The sequence below is a fragment of the Polypterus senegalus genome, chromosome 17, assembly GCF_016835505.1.
Source record: "Polypterus senegalus isolate Bchr_013 chromosome 17, ASM1683550v1, whole genome shotgun sequence".
In the NCBI taxonomy this organism is placed as follows: Eukaryota; Metazoa; Chordata; class Cladistia; order Polypteriformes; family Polypteridae; genus Polypterus; species Polypterus senegalus.
In genome coordinates, this window is record NC_053170.1 from 25,220,270 (window position 1) to 25,238,774 (window position 18,505).

At 39.3% G+C, this 18,505-nt stretch overlaps 1 protein-coding gene across 1 annotated transcript in view; it reads left to right on the forward strand.

Moving 5' to 3' along the window:
• LOC120517106 (arf-GAP with SH3 domain, ANK repeat and PH domain-containing protein 2-like) overlaps nucleotides 1-18,505 on the forward strand; it is a 120,494-nt gene that overhangs the window by 17,982 nt on the left and 84,007 nt on the right. Inside the window, exons 2-3 of the mRNA XM_039739217.1 lie at nucleotides 10,835-10,907; nucleotides 16,581-16,726. Coding sequence (XP_039595151.1) covers nucleotides 10,835-10,907; nucleotides 16,581-16,726 — 219 coding nt within the window. The remainder of the gene's footprint in view (nucleotides 1-10,834; nucleotides 10,908-16,580; nucleotides 16,727-18,505) is intronic.

Consider the following 18,505-nt stretch of genomic DNA (forward strand, 5'->3'; position numbering starts at 1 on the left):
AAAATCTGATTCTTTGGGCAGAACATCAAATACTATGCCTGGTGAAGACCAGGCACTGCTCATCTGGCCTAATAGCAACTTGCAGTGAAACATGGTGGTGGCAGCATCATGCTATGCGCTTCCTTTTCAGTGGCAGGTACAGAGAGACTGGTCATAACTGAAGCAAGGGTGAATGCAGCCAAATACCGAGAAGTTTTTCAAGGAAACCTGCTCCAGAGTGGACACCACCTCAGACTGTGGCGATCGTTCACTTTTCAGCATGACAATGAACAAAACCATACAGGTAAGACAACACTTGAGTGGCTTTGGGACAAGTCTCTGAATGTCCTTGAGTGGCCCAGCCAAAGCCCAGACTTAAACCCCATACAACATCTGTGGAGCGACTTGATGGTGACAGTTTACAAACATTCTCCATCTAGTCTAGAGATTAAGAGGATTTGCCATGAAGAATGGAATGTCCACATCCTGGTGTGTAAAGGTTGTAGACACATAGCCAAAAAGATTTAATTGCTTAATTAGGTGTACTTGCTGCCAAAGGATCTTCTACAAAGTACTGAATTAAAGGTCTGAATAGAGAGAGAGATTTCAGTTCCGTTTCAGTATGACTTTGCATACCTTTCTGAAAACAAGTTTTCACTTTGTCTTTATGGGTTATTAAGCTTAGAGTGATGGGTAAAAATGGTAAATATATCCATTGAAATGAAAAATCTACAGCACAAAAAAGTGTGCAAAAAGTGAAGGGGTCTACTTTCTAATTCCACTGTACACACTCACTGATACTGGGCCAGTTAGCTACAGTTGACAATTCCTAATACTTAATTCCATTTGTGCCACTTGGTCACTTCCTTTCATGTCCGGCCATTTACATCATGTTACTTTTTCTTGTTTCACACACACACTGCTTTTCCTGCCCTCCCAAGAGTTAAGAAGGCAACCCAAATTGAAACTTAGATTCCTGATTGCCAAGGCACGTCTCTGCCTGCCATTTCACCCTTTTGGCCTCTGTAATCTTGAAAGAATTTATTTGAGGGGGGAAAGCCCTGGAAGTGACATTCTTTGACTGAAGTGATGAGAGAAGGCGCGAGAGCACAAACTGAATAAATGACTGCTCATTGGATTCTGGCCTAAATGCTTGCCATTTTATGAATGAGTATAGGTTCTTAGGGAGGCCAGGGTGTTTACAGTCGGTGCTCTGAAAGGTAAGGATATGAAATGCATTGTTTTTTTTACCATCATTCCAGCTGCCTTAGGAAAAAGGAAGTTATTTTATTTCAGCAGCAGAGCATTAAGAAGCGTTTTGACAGATAAGAGGCGTTCCAGTTTGTTTAGCTGATCAGTAAAATGTGTTATTTGTTAAAAAGTGTGCTACAGCCTGAAAAGTATATACAAATATATTACATTAGTATCCACTGAAACTGACACAATTTTTATTTATACCGTCATATGGATTTTTGGCCTTATTGCCCACTCCTACAGTCTGTATGTTCTTCTGTCACTGTTACACAGTTACTCGGTGGCCGAATTGTTGCTGCTGATTTTTGGCCATACTCCGACTACTGTAGGGCCTGGAGCGACTTAAGCTGAATCAAAAGTGGCTGAGTTACCTAAACAAACCCGAGTCAATCCAATTGTTGGTTCATCTAATCACTATTGGGTTCCTAACGCAGTGCACCAAAGCCTGTATTTTTTCCCAGCAAACTCTACATTAACCCTGCATTCTCTCCATGTCTTTGTTGATTTTTCTCCAGGAATTGATTTTCCTCTGAAAACATGCAGATAATGTTGATTGGAGAGTCTAACTTGGCCCCTTGAGGGCGTATGTGAGTGGGCTATGCAGTGCACTCACACCCAATCCAGGGCTGATTCTTTCCTAGCACTTAATGCTGACAGGTCAGCCCCTCCCTGACATCCTTAGTTACATTTTAGGATGGCTGAAGACAAAAAAAAGTTATCTTGGAACGTTTAGCACAGGTGCATGTTTTGGTTTCTGTTTTTTAAACTCTCATTTGTTAGAAATCTCAGGCTTTGCTTATTCTGTTCACCTGCTTGAGCATAATAGACGCTAACTTCCTGATGAAAGTCACTTTGAGGAACTGACCATCATCATTCTGTAATGTGATACAGCTCACATCCAGTGAGTCTATCCAAAGCTGGATTTTACTGTTTTTTTGGCTAAATCCTTTAATACTGTTAAATTGTCGTGCAGAAGCTGCCTTAGTGGGGTGTGGTGAGCTGGTGTTGCATTTACCCCTGGATTTGGAGCAGAAGTGGGAGAAATTGGTGATGTGAGCTTCTTGGATTTGTTATTTCTTATATGGTGTAGACCCGACTCTTAAGGTAGCCCCGCAAGAAAAAATCACAAACGGACAAATCCGGTGATCTTGAGGGCCAGGGAATATCACCAAATCTTGAGATGACACGGTTACCGAACAAATCTTGCACAGATGCCATTGATTGCCTTGTAATTGATTACTAAATTGCTAAATGGCGAGATTGTTTACAGCTCAAGGCCCCTGTTCCGCAGTGCTGCCAACTGTACATGGCTGCCACTCTGCATTTCAAAAGGTCCCGTTTTTCTGTGTCACCCTGTATAAATTAAACGCGGAAAACTCACACTATTAGTCCAAGAGATTACGATATGCTAACGCCCACCTGAGAGAGTAACCACGGAGCACACAGCCTTTTTTCTGTGTATTGTGCCTACGTGACCACACGGTAATATCTAAACTATTCCCAAGCGACGTTTGCACTGTTTTGTGTTTTTTGTATCTCACACCCTTATCTATGATGGAGCGTTTGATCAGAAGAAAATATGAAGCTGGTTTTAAATTAAGTCTTTGAATTGGTAACTGCGCTGCTGCAAAAAAATTCAATGTGTCTGAGAAACTGATGCGAGATTGGAGGAAGCAAGAAAATGTATAAAAAATAAATAAGTGTCGCATTTTTGAACAGGCATATAAGTCGGGCTCTAAATTTATGATTCTTTTTTTTGGGTTTCAAGACCCGACTTATACCCGAGTATATACAGTAGGTAGATAGATATAAAGCGTGCTATGTGCAATAAAGGTAGATGAATATTAATGAAACTATAAAATGAAGACAAAGAGTGCCAGATAGGAACCTAGATAGCTAGGTGGGGTTATGGAGTTAACTGCCTATCCAACCAATATTTAGAGAGCAAGCAGAAACAAACACATCCCTTTGTCTCATTATCTTCCATACTGAACATTTATGACAAGGCATTCCTGAGAAAAGCACCTTCCGCCTACTTTATCCCCACATACCCCACTAACAAACTGTTAAAGCTTCTGCCGCCCGCCATGTCCTCATATCACGACACTTAAGACTGTACTGTCAGACTTATAGCAGTTTTTCCCTGTGATTTGTAAGCTGATAATTACTTGCAGCCATTTAGTTAATCTCATGTGTGCGCAAGATTCAACTCTGGAAAGCACCTGCAGTACCAGTTAGTTGGTACTGTTTACTTCTTGGGTGTTACTTGTTCTCTTTTGTACATATTGTAAATTCATACTTGATGTTTTTAGCGTTATACTATTATTATAATAATTTTTTACTGCATGATGTTCGTGTTTTCCCCGTGTCTGCATGGGTTTTCTTCAGATGCTTTGGTTTCTTCTCATTGTCTAACGACATGCAGGTTAGGTGAATTGGCAACACTAAATGGGCCCTAGTGTGTATGTGTGTGTGTGTGGGTGTGTGTGTCTGCCCTGCGATGGACTGGCACCCTGTCCAGGGCTTCTTGCTCCCCCTGCAACTCTGGTCTGGATTTAGTGGGTTAGTAAATGACATATACAATTTTTATTAAACTAGTGTTTATTATTGTATTAAGAAACATTTTTATACATGTATTTATGTATATTTTGTCTTTTGAGGATTCATATTCTGACATTTTATGATTGTAATTACATTTTCAGAGTTATACATTGCCGTTTTCTTCATTTATATGAAGCTGTTTTGAAGCCCCCTGTGATCACAATCATTGCACTGATGACATCACAGAACTGACACTATAAATATGGTGGTAGTCACACTGTGCGATATCCCTCAGTGGTTAAATTACCTGTAAAAACTTCTTAGGGTTAGTTGGCTTGTTTCTCAAAAACGTCCTAGCGGTAGAATTACATATTCCAGTTTCAACTTTGCTGAGCCCCTGACTCTTGAGTAACGTCTTGTCTTTTTGATTCCTGGTTGCCTGGTTGGTTTTGATCTCACAGTTTTGACCCTTTGTTGTCTCAGACTATGTTTTCTGTTTTTGTTATCAACAACCATCCTCGGGCCATTTATTGCGTCCATTACAATTACACTATGAAGCCTAAAAAGTAAAAGAAATGACTCCTTATGCCTGGTAAAGTTTTATGTATTAAAACATAAATAGAAAGTTCTCAATGAAGACAAGTAATTACAGGTAGTGTGACACAGAAGATATAAGAAGAGTCCAAAATAGGGGGTTGCTGAAACAATTCTTACATATATCTAACTCATGTGTGATCCCCGGCAAGTCACTTTTATACTTCTGTATACTTCTGTACTTGTCACAAAATGACTACCGATGAGGTGGCACTGTGGTGCTGTCATTACAACAACAATTTATTTCTTGTATAGCCCAAAAACTCACAAGGAGTGCCTCAATGGGCCTTACGAGGCCTTGTTTTTAACAGCCTTGACTCATTAGTGCTGCTGCCTCACAAATCCAGTGTTATTGTAAATGACTTGTTGAGTATTGATTAAGAAAGTTCAATTCAAAATAAAAAAAAATCTTTCTTTCTTTCTTTCTTTCGGCTTCTTTTACTATCTACATAGGGGTTTGCATGCTCTCCATATTTCTATATGGTTTCTTCCCACATCCCTAAAGACATACATGTTAAGTTTATTGGTGCAGTAGGTGTGTGTGTGACTTTGATATGTGTATGTTTGAAAACTCCAGCAGGGTGGTTGTTCCTGATGCGTTTAACCTGACATGAATAGTGCCCAATAGTGGGCAACATTCAGTGACACCCAAAACTTTAGCTTTGCTGATAGCACCAACGCAATCCATCACATAATGAAGTCACTAAGTGAGCTCTCTATAATGGGGTAGTGCCAGTGGACTTAATGTAGTGGCCACTTGATAAAATCCTTCTTGTTAATGAAATAGTGTCAAATAAAGAAGTCAAGTGCAGTATTGTGTAGTGGATAAATGCACTGACTTTAAAACCACAAGGTTGCTAGTTCAGTTTTCACATCTGCATCAAACTGTGACCTTGAATAAGTCACTTAACCTGCTCCAAATGTAAAATATATTGTAAACAGCTGTAACACAATACTCCATGGCAAAACTGTCAATTAAATATGCCAGTGGTTTTCAAATTCGGTCCGGGGGGCTCCCTGTGGCTGCCTGTGTTTGTTCCAACCAACTTCTACTTTTAATTGGACTTTTGGCCTAATTAACTGAGCTGTTATTTCCCAGTTTCTGTGTTATGGGATTGTACTGGGCAGGAAAATAAATTGGAAGGCCAAGTAAAGTTTAGGGTACCACCCTGGTAACCCTGTTATCAATTCAAAACAAAATATTTCCTTTTATCGGCAAATGTTTAGATTTTTGTCCTCTCTGTAGGCAGTAGATCATCTGATGCTACCTTCTGGGAATGGGCTTTCTTTATATTGTGGAAACCGGAAGGGGTGGAGTTTTCTCCGCAGTGGGGCGGAGTTTTTCTTGGGTAGTTGTGGGGTGGGGTCAGTCATTCCTCTTGGGTGCCTTTTCTTGACTGCGGAAGAGGAAAGAGAGGATAGTGTTAATGTCGGCACCCCCTCTAGTCCTGGGGTGGTATTGTTTACTTCAGTACCCCCAGGAAGGTGGCCTAAAGATGTGCATGCATGGCAGGGTCAATATAGAAATTGCAAAATTAAGTTTGGTAAATTTTTATTGAACTGTACTTAGCAGTTATATGGGGATAATAATAGAGTTTTTTTTTTTTTTACTTCTTAGCAATTATTTTCAACCTGATTTTCATTCTGCTTTTCCAGGAGTTCTGGTTATTTCAGCCATGGGTATGACGCCTAAGTAGTTGTAGCCTTTCATCATTCAGTGTTATTTGTCCAGGTGTCTGCTCTACTTGTTTTTAATTGCTATTATTAAGACAAAATGAAGGGAGCAAACAGAAAAGAATAGGAAAACAACAAAAGACAGTTAAGCATTTAAAGCTATAGCAAAAATAGAAATATTTCTTAACGTCTTATGAATGTAACAATCACATTGTTATGCTTTTTTGAATGCAAAATAAGAAAACCGAGAAAAAGGCCAGCTAATTAAATGAGATCAGTTATTATCAATTGTACATCTGATTGGAACAAAAACCTGCAGCCACGGTGGGTCCACCGGACAGAGTCTGGGAAGCATTGAAATATACAGCACAGATGACATGGTGGTTCAGTGGCCAGTGCCGCTACCTCACAGGTTCAGTACTGTGGGGTTCATTCACATCTCACACTCAGTGTTGTTCATGTGGATTTGTCACTTTCATCCCATGTCTGTGTTGGTTGTCCTCCTCAAGGCATTCCTAGTTGTCCTTCAACATGCCCAAAGACGTGCAGGTTAGGTTAATGGGTAGGTAATATAAAATTAATAATAATAATACATTTTATTAATAGGCACCTTTCTTAGCACTTAAGATCTCCTTATAAAGAATTAAACAACAGTAAAAAGGTAAAAACAAATAGAACAATAAAATCAAATAGCAATAAGGGGACAAAAGTAGTAACAAACTTCAAGGATTGTTGGCTGTAACAGTGGCAGTCTGAAAAGATATGTTTTGAGAGCAGGTTTAAATTGTGTTATTGAGTCCTGCTGATGAATCTGGGAGGGAAGAGAATTCCAGAGTTGAGGGGCACGATGAGAGAATGTCCAGCTCCCATTGTACAGAGTCTGATGTGTGGTACACAAAGTAGAGCAGCACATGAGGATCTGCGGGAGGGTAAGTCTGTTGGAGAGATCAGTAAGGTAGGGTGAGTACGATTGTGGAGGGCTTTAAATGTTAAGAGCCGTATTTTGTGCCGTATTCGGTAGTAGACAGGGAGCCAGTGAAGCTGGGAAAGAAAAGGTGTGACATGTTCAGTGGACTTGGAACAGATAATTATCCTATCATCCATCCATCCATTATCCAACCTGCTATTTCCTAACTACAGGGTCATGGGGGTCCACTGGAGCCAATCGCAACCACCACAGGGCACAAGGCAGGAAACAAACCCCGCGCAGGGTGCCAGCACACTGCAGATTATCCTATCAGCAGAATGTTATATAAATTGTAGGGAATGGAGACATTTTTAGGCATGCCAGATAGAATAGCATTACAGTTATCTGTAAACTTTGTCTATAAAATCTATAAATATCCATCCATTTTCTAACCCATGAATCCGAATACAGGGTCACGGGGGTCTGCTGGAGCCAATCCCAGCCAACACAGGGCACAAGGCAGGAACCAATCCTGGGCAGGGTGTCAACCCACCACAGGACACACACACCAAGCACACACTAGGGCCAATTTAGAATCACCAATCCACCTAACCTGCATGTCTTTGGATTGTGGGAGGAAACCGGAGCGCCCGGAGGAAACCCACGCAGACACGGGGAGAACATGCAAACTCCACGCAGGGAGGACCTGGGAAACGAACCCGGGTCTCCTAAATGCGAGGCAGCAGCGCTACCACTGCGCCATCGTGCCGCCCATCTAGAAATATATAATGTATAAATTGGCCTTGTTTTTGTGCAAAAGAGAGTGGACCCCGTGGCAGGACTTGTTCGGGGCTGCCATGTTAAGCTCTGGTACCCTGTGACTATGAATCATGTCAATATTGTCATGATTGCCTTTTTATTTAATGCACTTTTAGACTTACTTTATTTCATAGTTCTTTCTTTCTTTCTTTGTAAACTTCAAGATAATGAATTGTTTTTTCTTATTTAACATATGAATTAAGTGTTTTTTTGGGGGTGAGTTGGGATTATCTATGTTTGCTTTACTTTTGTTATTGTAAATGACTTGTTGAGTATTGATTAATAAAGTTCAATTCAAAATTTTTTTTTAATTCTTTCTTTCTTTTTTCTTCTTCAATTAGATTTGAGCTTCTGAGAATTTCTTGTAACTCCTAGACATGTTAATGAATGGTGAAAAATGTACTGTGTTGAATATCTGGCATCAGCGTGAGTTCATAGTTATCAGGATAGTCACACACACCCCACCAGCTATTAGTTATTTTTTAAACTGTAAGCTTTGCGGAATCGAGGCATAATACACTGGATAATTAAGTCACTTCTGTAGTCGGAGAATAATTTCCTTTTTCCTGTGTTTGCTAAGAAGCAGTTTGGTCATTGAACTGTGTCTAGATTTTATGTAAAGAAACATTAAAACGGTTACAATGTTACTTTTTAACTTTGAATTTTAGTATTTGCTCATACATCTTTGCACAAGACTTTTCACCTGCCATAAGATAACCCTAAGGTTACATTCTCCAACCCAGTTAATCCAGTTCATGGTGGTACTGGGTGTGGATTTTATTCCATCAGCATGGAGTGCAAGGCAGAAAGTAATCCTGGGCAGGTTACTGTTCTTTTATAGTGCCCACTTACATATATGCCTACTGTCATTGCCTGCCACTTGTATTATGTTATATAGGAATATTATTAATGTTTGAAGTGTGAAGTTTAACTCAGACCTCTTTACATTTAAATTTAATTGCTTAGCAGACACTTTTATCCAAAGCAGTTTACAGGAAAGGTCAACATTGTGGAGTAAACATCAGTCTGGGGGAATATTTGGGAACAAGGGTTACAGAACAAGATTACAAAATTGATCATCACAAGTAAAGAGCTTAGAGCAAACTACTGTATAAACAAGTTATAATTCCTAGGTTACAAAAACTTAATGACTATTATCAGTCAGGAAGAAAGTCAACCAACAAGAGAGTCTTCAAATTCTTCTTTAATATGTTGAGAGTGTCAGAATTTCAAATGGATGTGGGCAGCTCGTTCTTTCATCTACACTCTTAAAAATAATGGTTCTTTAATAGCACTACAAGGTTCTTTACTGTGTTGTGTGTTTCCTTACAGAGTGATTGCTTGAAAAAACACCCATGTCATTCAGGGAATAATAATAATTCTTTGCATTCATATAGTGCTTTTCTCACTACTCAAAGCGCTCAGCAATTGCAGGTTAAGGGCTTTGCTCAAGGGCCCAACAGAGCAGAGTCTCTTTTGGCATTTACGGGATTCGAACCGGCAACCTTCCGATTGCCAGTGCAGATCCCTAGCCTCAGAGCCACCACTCCGACCTAGGGAAGGGCTCTTTGCATATGAAGTTGGTTCTTTCTACTTTGAAAAACTCCATAATATGTAGATAGGCTTCAATGTATGGTAAGCTGCCCAGCAGGACACAAATAGATGTCAAAAACCTGGACTTAGTCCTTAGAGTCCTTTTGGAAATCATGACCCGTTGGTGTTTCACAAATCTGTCACCATCTATTCATGGTTGTTTACTGTATGGAGCCTGTTTTGGGTCTAGAAACAAAGGACATTTCTGGAATCTTCACGTTGATCGGTCTTTGGAACCCCTATGGCATCGCTCTGAAGACCCATTCTGGCACCTTTATTTTTAAGAGTATAGGAACTATGAAAAGTGACTGGATTGGAATTTGACGTCATGCGGAGGAGGCATCACCATATACCAGATCATCAGACCTGAGTGGTTGAGAAGGAGCACAGGACCTCATAAGTGTTTGTGCTTGTAGAAAAGTGGCGGCCGTCCACACCCGTAATAACAATAAGGGTGCCCACTAGTGGACAGACGGTGGAAAGAACAACTCTTGTGTTCTCTTCTCGCTCCTCACTCTTGGTTTCTCTGCTGAGTTGTCTGCCCTTTAGTGTCCATGGAGAAAGTTGAATGCTTCCATCCAGGCTTCCCATTTTCTTTTCTTTCTTTTCCATACTGGTCCTTTCTGGGGCACAGCACACACACACACACACACTTGGTATACCATCAGTTAGTAGACTCTAACTGATATATGCCTTACCTCTGCTGCCATCAATGCAGCTGTCTCTCTACTGTGGAGGTCCTCTGCTCCTTCCCAACTTGTTGGTACTCTTGCCCCTAACAGTGTCTTGCCTGTCAGGCACCGCTTCACAATCTTGTAACATAACTGACTTTGAAAATGATGTATTTATGACAGTAGTCTCACACTGCTCTATGTAGCAAATGTCCATATCTGATAATTGCTTAATCCATCTTGCAATTATAGAGTCTCAACAATCTCTTGTCTTTTTAATGTATATGATAAAACCTACTTTGCATGCCCAGTGACTGTCCTGTGAAGTTTTCACGTTCTCCCCATGCCTGCCTGGGTTTCCCTTAGATGTGTATTCATTTAAGTGGCCCCATGTGAGTGTGTACATGGATAGACCCCATGATGGATGGGTGTCCCACCCAGCACTCTTTACTGCCTTGACAGGATAGGCCCCAGCTTTCCTCAACCCTAATTTGTATTAAGAATGGAAATATTATTCCATCTTATGTTACAACCTATAATTAATTATGAAAGAATTTACTTATTAACAGAGCATAATGAGATCTGGGGAAGGCTGAATGGCTGGACGGGTTTATTTTGGCACAATCCAAAAACATAGGATAACAAAAAAAATCAGAGTTCTTCATGATGTAATTAAAAGTGTGCCATCTAAAGGCTGCCGTATTTTGTACTTGTGCTTGAAAACAGACTTATTGTTGGAAGTTTTGTTCAGTGATCATTGACTGTTCATTGTTTTTCTTCTCCTTTCTCCTCATTTTGGAAGTCGCTGGAAGGAGAGCAAGTGATCCTGCAACGAATGAAAAAAATTGTTAAGGCTGTAAACTCTTCAGGAAACAGTAAGTGACCCCTAGTTTTGTTTTTTTCTTGTTTTTTTTTTTTTTATCCCCAGTTACTTGATATGTCAGTGAACTCACTTTAAACAGAGTACCACGCCATCATTGAAAGACCAGGGCACTCAGCTGTGTGTCACACTGTGTACTGAATGGCAGTGCTTGAATGTTTAAACTTCTCAAGGTCAAATGTTCAAGTAGTGTAAACAGATAGAGTGACATTCGCTGGGGGCTCGGTGTGGAAACAATATGACCTGATTTAAAGTGTTTTCCCCATTACTGGTAAAACAAACATGAAAAGTGAATTCTGTCAAAGAAGGACTTTACTCCTTTGGTGGTTTTGTGTATCTATGGTTGTATTGTACATCCTGAAGATAAGTGTGTTAGGTTAATTAGTGATGCTAAAGTGACCCTCTGTGAGTAGTGTGCATATGTGTGAATGGACCCTGCCTTGGACAGGCTCCCTTTCCAGGGCTGTGGCCCACCTTGTATCTAATGGCTCTAGTGGATGGTAGGCCAGTCTTCCTCATGTCATTCGCACAAACCCACCCCATTACGTACTGAATGTATGGTTAATGCAGAATTAGAATTACAGTACCTATACAAAGTATTCATCCCTTGGAAGGTAGCACATTTTATTGTTATACAACATTTGGGAATTTCCCCTTGGGCTTAATAAAGTATCTATCTATCTATCTATCTATCTATCTATCTATCTATCTATCTATCTATCTATCTATCTATCTATCTATCATATATTGCTCTTTCTATCTATCTATCTATCTATCTATCTATCTATCTATCTATCTATCTATCTATCTATCTATCTATCTATCATATAGTGCCTTTCACATCTATCTATCTATCTATCTATCTATCTATCTATCATATATTGCTCTTTCTATCTATCTATCTATCTATCTATCTATCTATCTATCTATCTATCTATCTATCTATCTATCTATCTATCATATATTGCCTTTCACATCTATCTATCTATCTATCTATCTATCTATCTATCTATCTATCTATCTATCTATCTATCATATAGTGCCTTTCACATCTATCTATCTATCTATCTATCTATCTATCTATCTATCTATCTATCATATATTGCTCTTTCTATCTATCTATCTATCTATCTATCTATCTATCTATCTATCTATCTATCTATCTATCTATCTATCTATCTATCATATAGTGCCTTTCACATCTATCTATCTATCTATCTATCTATCTATCTATCTATCTATCTATCTATCTATCTATCTATCTATCATATATTGCTCTTTCTATCTATCTATCTATCTATCTATCTATCTATCTATCTATCTATCTATCTATCTATCTATCTATCTATCTATCTATCTATCTATCATATATTGCTCTTTCTATCTATCTATCTATCTATCTATCTATCTATCTATCTATCTATCTATCTATCTATCTATCTATCTATCATATATTGCTCTTTCTATCTATCTATCTATCTATCTATCTATCTATCTATCTATCTATCATTTATTGCTCTTTCTATCTATCTATCTATCTATCTATCTATCTATCTATCTATCTATCTATCTATCTATCTATCTATCTATCTATCTATCTATCTATCTATCTATCTATCTATCTATCTATCTATCTAACATTGTATCGCACTGGACTTAATACAGCTGTTTTGATCAACACAAAAATATTTCTTTATTGCCAAAGTGAAAACAGATCTCTATAAAGTGGTCTAAGTTAATTACTAATCAGGTCAGGTCAAATTGGGGAGCATGCACTTGTACAGGGTGATGCCGCAACCATCATACGACGAAACAGCTCAGGATCCCAGTTGGTGATCCCCCCCAAGTCAGACACGCAGTCCTGTCTCACCATCCGGAAATGACCATCTAGCTGCCACAGCCAGGTCTTACGTGGACATCATCATGGCTTGGTTCAGCCACTCAGGTCCTCAAAAATGAGGATTCTATGAGGTGGGAAACCCTAGGGGAATCGCCCCACATGGCCGTAGTGTCATAACTGATGCTCCCTCACAATGCAGGTAATGTGCCTCATTTGGGACTCAATGAGCAACCGCTCAGTCGACACAAAGTCAAAACATCGGTACCCAAGGATTTTCCAAAGAGACACAACACAATTTTGAAGGAGTTCAGGAATTACTAATGTACAATACAAAATAACTGGGGATGGATATAAGTCATTGAATATCAAGTGCTATCTAATGCTGAGAAACTGGTCCATGCTTTTATCACATCCCGCATCAATTATTGTAATTCCCTACTGGCAGGTGCCCCCTGTAATCTTATAGCTTATTCAAAACTCAGCTGCAAGAGTCCTTACACGGACCAGCAGCAGTGAGCACATAACACCCATCCTGCTTTGCCTTCACTGGCTCATTGTGTCTTACAGAATCAAATATAAAATCCTACTAATAACCAAGTAAGCCTTAAACAACCTTTTGCCAAACTACATCAGTGACCTTCTCCATCATTATGTGCCTGTCCGCCCACTAAGGTCCTCTGATTCTGGCAATCTTGTTGTGCCCCACACTAATCTACACTCCATGGGTGACAGCAGGGCCTTCACCTGTATAGCGCCCAGACTCTGGAATGGCCTACCGAAATTATTCAGGTCAGCTGACTCCATCAATTCTTTTAAAAAACAACTCAAAACTCATCTGTTCAGGAAGGCTTTTAGCTCTACTTGACTTTACTACCCTTCTTTCAGTTTACCTCTCTGTCAAGATGCTCATGTAACCTGTGTGTGTGTGTGCTAGACCATCAATTATGTTGTCTGTTAGGTTTTTTCTCTGAATTTACTTTCTTAATCTTCTTTATTTATTTATTTATTTATTTATTTATTATTTTATTATTAAGGATAAGATTGAGCAACACATGGCAAGGACAGGAGTTATTCTGAACAGTCAGCATGGGTTCAGAAGAGGGAGGTCGTGTTTTAGTAATATGTTGGAATTCTATGAGGTTGCAACAAAAGGATACGATCAAAGTGGAGCTTATGATATTATTTATCTGGACTTTCAAGAAAGCATTTGATAAGGTGCCACATGAGAGGTTGGGCATCAAGTTAAAAGAAGTGGGAGTTCAGGGTGATGTTTTTAGATGGGTGCAGAATTGGCTCAGACACAGGAAGCAGAGGGTGATGGTGTGAGGAACTTCATCAGAACTGGCCAATGTTAAGAGTGGTGTTCCACAGGGGTCAGTGCTAGGGCCGCTGCTATTTTTAATATATATAAATGATTTAGATAGGAATATAAGTAACAAGCTGGTTAAGTCTGCAGATGATACCAAGATAGGTGGATTACCAGATAATTTGGAATGCGTTATATCATTACAGAAGGACTTGGATAGCATACAGGCTTGGGCAGATTTGTGGCAGATGAAATTTAATGTCAGTAAATGTAAAGTATTACACATAGGAAGTAAAAATATTAGGTTTGAATACACAATGGGCGGTCGGAAAATCGAGAGTACACCTTATGAGAAGGATTTAGGAGTCATAGTGGACTCTAAGCTATTAACTTCCCAACAGTGTTTAGAAGCCATTAAGAAGGCTAACAGAATGTTAGGTTATATAGCGCCTTGATCTGTGGAGTACAAGTCCAAAGATGTTCTGCTCAACCTTTATAATGCACTGGTGAGGCCTCATCTTGAGTATTGTGTGCAGTTTTGGTCTCCAGGCTACAAAAAAGGACATAGCAGCGCTAGAAAAGGTCCAGAGAAGAGCGACTAGGCTGATTCCAGGTCTACAGGGGTTGAATTATGAGGAAAGATTAAAAGAGCTGAGCCTTTACAGTTTAAGCAAAAGAAGATTAAGAGGTGACATGACTGAAGTGTTTAAAATTATGAAGGGAATTAGTACAGTGGATCGAGACTTGTATTTTAAAATGAGTTCATCAAGAACACGGGGACACAGTTGGAAACTTGTTAAGGGTAAATTTCACACAAACATTAGAAAGTTTTTCTTTACACAAAGAACGATAGACACTTGGAATAAGCTAAGTAGTGTGGTAGACAGTAAGACGTTGGGGACTTTCAAAACTCGACTTGATGTTTTCTTGAAGGAAACAAGTGGATAGGACTGGCGAGCTTTGTTGGGCTGAATGGCCTGTTCTCGTCTAGATTGTTCTAATGTTCTAATGTTCTAATCTGGTTTAGTACAATGCTATATACTGTATAACCTGCCGTTCTTTCTTAAACTCTGTGAAGTGCCTTGAGCATGGGAAAGGCACTATATAAATAAAATGTATTATTATTATTTATTAATAAGTTCAATTAATCATTAGGAAAAGGAAAGTATACAAGTGTAAATCTGCTACCATCCACACCTGAGTGATTATGCAAGAAGAAGACTAGTGAGGGAGGCACCAAATGACCTATGAACACTCTGACAGAGTTACAAGCTGCAGCAGCTAAGACTGGAGTAACTGTGCAGACAACAACTGTTCCCAGAGTCTCAGCAGAACTTGCATGGGAAAATGTGAAAGCAACTGGAAGGTTCTGTGGTCGAATGGGACCAAACCTGAGTTTTTTGGCCATCAGTACAAACACCATTTGTGAACATTGCACATTATGATAAGCGCACCATGCCCATTGTGAAGCATGGTGGTGGCAGTGTCAGGCAGTGGGGATGCTTATCTGCAGCTGACTATTGGAATACTTGTGAGGGGAAAATGAATGGAATGAAAAATAGAGAAATCCTGGAGGAAAACCTGAGGCAGTCTACAAGAAACCTGCACCTTGGGGAAAGATGTGTTTCCCAGCAAGACAACAACCCCATGTATAAACACAGGAATGGCTTCAAAACATCAATGTTAATGTCCCGACGGGGCAGAGTCAGAGTCCAGATCTTAATCCAATTGATGATTTGTGGCTGGACTTATTAAAGGCTGTTCACTCCCAGTCACCATGCAACATAACAGAGCTTGAGTGATTTTATAAAGAAGAAGAAGAATGGGGAGAAATGACAAGAGTCCAAATGTGCAAAGCTATTAGAGAAGGAGAGAGACCTAAGCACACAGACTCAAGACTGTCATGACCGCCAAACATACGTGTACTTGTGCAATCAATTATTTTGTTTTATATTTGTAATTAATTTAGACAACTTTGCAGGGATCTGTTCGACATAAAGGAGTCTTTGTCTGTTGATTAGTGTCAAAAAAGCCAAATTAAATCCACTGTGCACATTTAATTGTTATACAACATTGAATCAAACTTTCAAGGGGGGTGAATACTTTTAATAGGCAGCCTGATTTGAAGGGGTAAATATTTATGTGGTCAGTTATTTGATGGTTTATATTTGTGATAAATTTAGACCACTTTGCAGCTATCTGCTTTCACTTTGACACTAAAGAGTCTTTTTCTGTTGATCAGAGTTTAAAAAAGCCAAATTAAATTAAATCCATTGTGATTTAATGTGTTAGAATAATAAAATGTGAAAACTTTGATAAGGGTGTATACTGTTTATAAGCGATGTACCCTTCCACCCGACCTGAATGTTTTTTGGAGATACAGTTTAGGGTACAAACAGAAAACCCTGTGGACACGGGGACAATGAACAATGACTAGGCCAGTATTAGAGCCCAAGTCTCTGAAGCCACTTTCCACTGTGTCACTACAACTATTAACATAACTTATGATTATTTTATTGCAGCTCACATAGAAAATGAAGACCAATATATTGAAATTCTGGAGAACCTGGGCGACAGCCATCTCTCTCAGGAAAACAATGAGATGTCAACTGGCTTCCTAAATCTGGCAGTGTTTACTAAGGAAGTGACCGCTTTGTTCAAGAACCTGGTAAGGAACTGACCCGCTCCAAACCAACTTGATGAGCTGCTGTTGTGTTGAAAAATCATTTTCTCGTCCTCTTAAATTTGATTCATAGTAAGTAAGTTTCCTTTTGTCGAAAAGCTGCTGTATTACAGGGTTAAAGGAAGCACAGAATCTGACCAAATTATTTCCAGCTGGATGTGACTTAGATCACTTTCTTATGTAGAAACAAAAGATGTAGAAGTGTTTTATGTTTCTTATTTTTTTCATACATCTTGCAGTCCCAGAAGGACTATTGAAAACCATGTGCGATCCAGAACTGTTTTCTTTTAGGGAGTGTGTTTTCATGAATTCCATTGCCAAGTTCCTAGTACGCCTGGATATGTCCTGCTCTTGTCAGTCATCCGACTTTGATTGCACCTAATCCTTACCCCTCACCTAATGGGTGGTGAGCGCATATGGAGATAGCACATGATGACTGGAAATAGTCCAAATGGACCAAGCCGCTAGGGGCTTCACAGTTAACTGGCTGCAGGAATTAGTCCAAGTGAATGTTTTCCAGGTGAATTTTGCTTTGATTTATTTAGAATCATTCCATGAGGGTTTGTTTTTGGACTCTTCTTTGTCTAGCCATTCCCAGTAGATCCATTTGCTGTGGATACCACTGTCAGGAACACATTATCGTCAGATAACATAGCTGTAAATTATTCAGACTTACAGTTAGTAAGGGGGGAGGTCATAATCCTCTGTTGGAAAAGAGTGCGTTGATCTCTGTAGGTAAGGGGTGAGCGCCTTCCCTATGCGGGAGAATTCAAGTACTTCAGGGTCTTGCTCATGAGTGAGGACCGAGGTGACCAGGAGATTGACTGATGAATGAACATACTGGCAACAGTTTTGTGGTCACCGTACCAAGGCCACAGCAGTGGAGCAGAAGGCAAGTCCTCGGACAATGATGGAAAGAATGCTATATTTACTTGTTGTAGCGATTTTTAGAGCTACCATTTGTGATGTCACACCTTCACTGTTATGAAATTCTTCCAGAAAAAGAAAGGCCAAAATCGAAAAGAATCTTACCAGAACTGACATAATTAATTTATTTAACTCAATTAAACAGAAAAGATTTGCCAGTTATTGATTAATGCAAGTAATGAAAACAAAAATGTTTAATTACTATTAATTATACAAGAAAAACACTTTGTGTGGTGGTAGTAGTAGTACAGGTAGTAGTAGTAGTAGTAGTAGCATTAGTGTTGTTACATGTACAGAGTACGATGACATTCTTATTTGTACTTCTGACCAACATATGTGCTGACTCGAGATAAGACAGTAAGAACTTTTAATGAAAAAGAACAGGAGATGAAACATAGTCTGAGAATGAGCTAAATTCAACCCTGAAAATCGAGCCGATCCTTCACTAAGTTCAAATCACTAACCTAACTTCGAGATACCATATGATAAGAGAAATGATCTCAAGCCAGAAAAGTTTTCACCGAAGGATTTACACACAGACACAGGGATTTTTCTCCAAATGTGGAGGAGAAATGATTGCCACATCTGACTTTTTAACCTAACTGCATAAATGACATCAGATGCTGTGACCTCTGTGGCAAGGCTCCCTAACAATTGGGAGCCATGACCTGACGAGGAAATTTTCAAAGTATGCAAAACAATGATGGTTTCTCAGCATAACACCAAAAATTCAAATAAATGTTATTTTTGTAATCCTAGGGTTGAAAAAGACTTAATTAAATGCGTACTTTAATAGAACCAGTTCAAGGGAATCCAAAAAAATGTATTAGAATTGTG